The sequence below is a fragment of the Vanessa tameamea genome, chromosome 28 (genome assembly GCF_037043105.1).
Source record: "Vanessa tameamea isolate UH-Manoa-2023 chromosome 28, ilVanTame1 primary haplotype, whole genome shotgun sequence".
In the NCBI taxonomy this organism is placed as follows: domain Eukaryota; kingdom Metazoa; phylum Arthropoda; class Insecta; order Lepidoptera; family Nymphalidae; genus Vanessa; species Vanessa tameamea.
In genome coordinates this window covers 2529541-2535540 of record NC_087336.1, presented here as the reverse complement: position 1 = coordinate 2535540, position 6000 = coordinate 2529541, and the positions used below count along the sequence as shown (strand labels likewise).

At 33.7% G+C, this 6000-nt stretch overlaps 1 protein-coding gene across 2 annotated transcripts in view; it reads left to right on the top strand.

The window, feature by feature from the left end:
* Window positions 1-1687: 1687 nt before the first annotated feature.
* LOC113391851 (uncharacterized) overlaps window positions 1688-6000 on the top strand; it is a 56772-nt gene continuing 52459 nt past the window's right edge. For both annotated transcript variants that reach the window (XM_026627956.2, XM_026627955.2), the window contains exon 1: window positions 1688-2612. In XM_026627956.2, coding sequence (XP_026483741.2) covers window positions 1913-2612 — 700 coding nt within the window. In that variant the 5' untranslated portion in view covers window positions 1688-1912. The remainder of the gene's footprint in view (window positions 2613-6000) is intronic.

The window sequence follows — 6000 nt, the reverse complement described above, 5'->3', positions numbered from 1 at the left end:
GATAATGATAATAGATGGCGTCTGTAAAGAATTTAAAAATGTAAATTTAAAAATAGATATTTTAAAATTCGTTAAAACTATATCACACCACTTTCATTTATGTTTGTGATTATAGTTAGCAATAAAGAAGTTGCAATAAAATTTCCTATTTAACATATTTTGCACGAAGTAAGGACCATTTTATTGCCTATCAGGGCAGACGAGCAAACGGGTCACAGTAAGTTGTCATCGTCGCCAGTGAACGTCAGCAATGTCCGAGACAGCCATACCTTTGCTTTGCAGAAAATACTCTTCAAAGCCTCACTTAAAGAAGAACATATTATAGCACTGAGGGAACACCGACGCGGTCATTCCATAATTTTAAAGTCATATAAAACGGAAAGTGGTCCAGGACAGCGAAATAATTGTTGTATTGTTATAAACAATATTTATTAAGCCGGCAGAGTAACCAACCTGCTTAAGTTCAACAATAATTGTAATCGTTATACAAAATTCAAATAATAATTATTGTTGGTAGACGGCAGATGTAAAAATCATATCACGAAATTAAATAACATTGTAACAAACTTTATAATCAACTTAACTTAAATAAATACAAAATTCTAAATATAAATAATAAAGTATATACGCTTTGGTCGTAGCAATGATTTTAAGACATAACAAAGATGCGAAATATAAATTAAAATATTTTTTCTACAGTTCTTTAGGAAGAGCTTAGAAAGCGTTTTCCCTATTAATTCCGTACATTTATAAACGATGCTTATGCGACCAAAGAATACGAGCTATTTGGATGAAATTTGCTATGAAGCAAGCTTAAATCCCAAGGAAGCTGGGCTTTTATTTCCTTTACTTAATTTGGAGTAAACTTGGATATATATATGCAAGTACTTGAAATTTTAAATTAAATCTACAAATTGGTATATTGACATCCCGCCACCCTTTGCGAGCGGAAACCGCGGACGTAAAACTCGTTTTATATATTATTTCTACATTGCGTGAAGACGTAAAACTCTTTTTATATATTTTAATTCTACATTGCATGAATAAGGTTTTAAAATACCAGAACATTATTTTCTTTGAAAAACCGCGATTTGACATAACTCTAAATATCACATAATAATATATACATATATAATCTTTGCATAATTTAGCATTGTGTAATATTTTACTAAAATATCAGCACATTCTACGTTTGCGGAAAGCCCTGTAGCGCAACGAGAAAAATTGTTGCGAACAAAAATTAACTCTAAAATTTTACATGCAAATTTCCGAGAGTTAATTAATTATTCTACAAACCCAATAGCTCTTATCATTTTATAAATATTTTACTGTTAGATACAGGCAGACTGACTGACCATATCAATTATGAATGACTCATAATGTTTAAGAAATTACAATAATTTGTCATAATTACATGGGATATAAAATGAATTACATATATGTATGTGATTTAATTTTTTGTAATTAATGCCTTTAATTGAATAATAAAATAATTAAATTGGAATTGGACTAATTGAATAAATAAAACAATTAACTTTCATGATAACAAATTCTTATAGAAGTATATTAAGGTATCCTAGTTATCCAACAGTCAATTCTATCCCAGCGTGACGTCACTCCCAAAACACGGTCGCCGAGCAACGCTATCACAGTTACATAAACCGCTCACGTCAGAACACACACTTTTACATAACCCCAGTCGCCTCTCAGTGGGGGCCGAGATCGCACCCAGTCCGCGTTCGACTCCCGCCCGAACCACACGCGCTTCCACAAAAAATACAAAAAAAAAAATGAAAATCGAATAAAAACACAATACACTCACACAAAATAACGTTCACCCACAAACAAATAAACACAATTCGCGTAAAAAGTAAAATGAAAGTGAAATCCTGGGAGCAGTGACCGCATCAACATGTTAAGCGAAAACAGATGGAAAGTGATTATGCTAGCGGCCGCGTCTTTCGTAGCCGCCGAGCCGAGTCGGGCGCTAAGCGTTTACCAGAAACCGATGGCCTTCCCTATGTTCATACCCAGGAATTACAGACGCAAGTTCAAATCGAGAGTGATGTTCTTAGATGAGGACGAAAACAATCAACCATTGGGACGGGGCGAGATCGACTTGACAGAGAAGACGCATACAAAAATTAAATTTGACGATACATCTGACTATGAGTTCACTTCCCCGGAGAAGACTGAAGAACCATTCAAAGAGGAACATCCGTCTGGCAATGACAGATATTACGATTTGCCTCGTCTCCGGCCGTTCGCGTATCCAAAATTTTATCAAGGTAGATTCAGTAGGCCATACGCTCCCAGTTTTGGTTTCGATCCTTACCAAGTCCCCTACGCTCCACCAAGGACCGGTTTTTATGGACCAAACGTGCCGAACGTTCCCAACGTGGGCTGGAAGGCGCGAAGTCCTCGGGTAGTGTTCCCTTATTCCCCAGACAGTGGCAGCGGTAACTCGGTGCAAACAAATTCCCACGGGGGCGGCGGTTCAAATTTCAATGACAATGTTGTGTTTCGTGATCAAAATTTCGGTAATGAAATTGGTACAGAGGACCAGGGCTTGCAGGATATCAGTAGTGCCACCGACGCTTTCTCAGAGAGAGGTGAGTTGTATAATTTTATTATGGGATCGCTTGTGGTTTAGACGAATGTTGAACTGCTTTCGAGGAGTTAACGTGAAAGAGAGCGGATCGTTTTTAACAAGAAAGTAAGTTACGAACGTCATTATTTGTCTTCCGCGATAGTAACACACCACGGACGTCGTGAGAGCTTCGTACAAATATCATGAGTAATATTACCTTAAGGCGATATTGCATTGAGTATGACGAATTTAAAACGAAATTTAAAAACTATATTTCTACCTATATAAGCAGAACGTCCGAAAAGAAACATATTAACACTTTGAAATTGACTGTTAATTGCAACTGTTAACTAATAACATTACGATAAAACTTTTCTGATCAAATATTGTAAAAAAAAACTACATCGACTACGTTCTGTATATAATACATAGTAATTTTATTCTTGCTGGAAGACGTATTTACTCGTTGAACCCCGTGAAGGGGATGCGGTACTCACTGGACTAAAATGCAAGAATATCCACATACGTACCAACAAAATCTAACTACAAATGAAAAATCACTCAATTATAATGTTGGTAGGATTTAGTGCAAGCCCGTCTGGGTAGATACCACCCACTCATCAGATATTCTACCGCCAAACAGCAGACAGTATTGTTGTGTTCCGGTTTGAAAGGTGAGTGTGCCAGTGTTACCACAAGCACAAGGGACATAACATCTTAGTTCCCAAGGTTGGTGGCGCTTTAGTGATCTAATGGACCACATACCATCAGGTGACCCATTCGCTTGTCCACCTACCGATAAGGTGTTCAAGTGATGTAATAACCAATTAAAATAATTCATCGCCTTATGCCTTTCAGTTACGTTCTATATACAATTGTAGTCAATTTAAGATTAGATTGTCGATGTTATTACTCAAAGCACTCTTACGAACGAAGTCACGGACCACGACTAAGCAAGCAATATGTTCAAAAGTTCAAACAAAGTCTCAGATAATTTTATCTTTGTATGTCGAAAATATTCGTTACAAATGACAATTATTTTCGACCTAGTTTTAAATTGTAAGGCTATAAAAATAACTATTAAAACAATATTGCATTGCAATGTTATTTACGAAACAATAAACTGCAATACACGTACAGAAGACATTAAAAAATATTCACCTACACAAAAGGAGAGTGCAAATTCTATTGTCCACGATCGTTTAAAATAATTTGACAGAACTCAGTACTAAAAGTCTTTCTCTTCATAATTCCATTTATAGGACAGAGATAGCAACATTATATTCACTTCTGCTTCAAATTAGTTTAATAAAAACATTATACAATAGAATTGCTTAGTCTATTTCAATCCAAATCACATATTGTTAACAAATCTTCCATTCTATTTTCAAATTGTCTTTTGACACTTAGCAACGGTTTTTTTTTATGACAGAAGAATCGATACCCAACACGCCTTGACAGTATCATCAGTTTGATTAGTGATTATTGAGAATCTGTCTTATTAATGCTCCTCACGGATAATAAATTATTTCCACGTCTTTTTTTACAATTGGATGTTTTCATACGTATGGTGATCATTCCATTCGCAGTGTTTACTCACCTTAAAGATTGTTTATCTTACACAAAAACCTTTTTTAACGATAAATGTATTAATAAACATATTTAAAAATGGTGGTTTATAATTCGTCTGTATTTCACTTTATTGTTCGCTATCTCGAAACCGGCTGTCATGGAATGAGCATGTTATGCGGAGGTGTGAGGACCATGTTGTGAGGAAAATCTTGAGCAAAGTTGGACGTCCAAAGAAATTATGGATGTATTGTGTGATAGGCTATATGGCTGGAAAGAATGTTACTTGTGAGATGACGTCAGACAGAGAAGTATGGAAGAAGAAGACATGCTGCGCCAACCCCAAGTAAAATTGGGATAAGGACAGGAGGATGATGATCCCTTTATTGCTTATAAATCATCAGTTAATTACTGTAACTACAAGAACAAATTATAACATCTTAGCTCCCAAGGTTGGTAGTACATTGGCTATGTAAGGAATGGTAATAACTTAACATTTGATACAGCGCCAATGTCTATAGACGCTAGTAACCACTTACCATCAGGTAGCCCATTGGCGCATCTGACTACCAATATTATGTAATAAAAAAATAAAAAAAAAGAACTCGAAGGCCATTTCCCTTTATATGTTATTTTTTATATCTTATATATTAAAAGCGTAATTCTTGATTGCAATTTACTGAATTGTTACAATTTAACAAAGAATTGATTTTAGAAACACTGGCCGGTTAGAGAACAGTACTACGTCTGTATAAGAAAATAAAATGAAAAACGTAAACAAATATAAATAAAATGTTTTTAACAAACTCCACTTCTAACTAAACTAATGTATACTACTTGACATTAAAAATTTCATTTAAATAATTCGTAATTTTGGCGCCAAATGTAGATATGTAACTTGCAGTTAACAATGAAATTAAATCAAAATAAAACCTGTCATAGGTTAAGAAGTTCCTAAAAAATCTTTTGAATAAACGCAAAGTCTCGCGGGAGACCAACTAATATATATTGAAGCTGAAATTGAGGCCAATTTTCGAAGTAAGTTTTTGTTCGATTGGAATATTTTTAAACTGATTTTTCAAAAATTATTTCACTCTATTCAGAAGTCCGTATAAACTTAATCGTTGTCGGTTAGAAAAGAAGAAAATGCGTTCGTAAAATTATACTCTTCTTGACAATCCGATGATTGTTTAATAAAAAGTATTACCGATCTAACTTTTACCGTGAGAACGCGTTCCCACATTCAATAACGTTTTGACAATTGAAAATGACAGCTAAATCAATATGGCGGTTTCCTTTTTCGCGGGAAATTGGTTCGTTGTTGATCTTCCGTTTGATGAAAGTTATTTGTCGTAAATTTGCGATGTATATACATTTAATTCGATCAACAAATAGTCACATACGTTTACATTACTTTATCATAAATACATCTACGTAAATAATGTGTCAAAATGATTTATTTATTTAATAAGTTCGCTAGCGATTTTTCCATTTGTCATTCTTACATAAATACACAATTAGGTATATACATCCATAGATTATGTAAAATCATTTAAAAACAAACACTACATGCTAATTAAACTATTAATTGCAATTGCTTGCTACAACAACAAAAGCGAAGAAAAGAAAAAACGAAAAATGACCAAAAGAGAAAAAAAAAAAAGACATTACTCTGGTATATAAACATTTGTTTAGACTAGTTAAAGTTAACGAAATTTAATAATAATAAAAGTATTAAAATATCATAAGTGTATTTTATTAATAATTCATTTAATCTAATCTAATAAAATTATTTATTTATTTACAATATAGAATACATATATATCTAAATAACGACCACA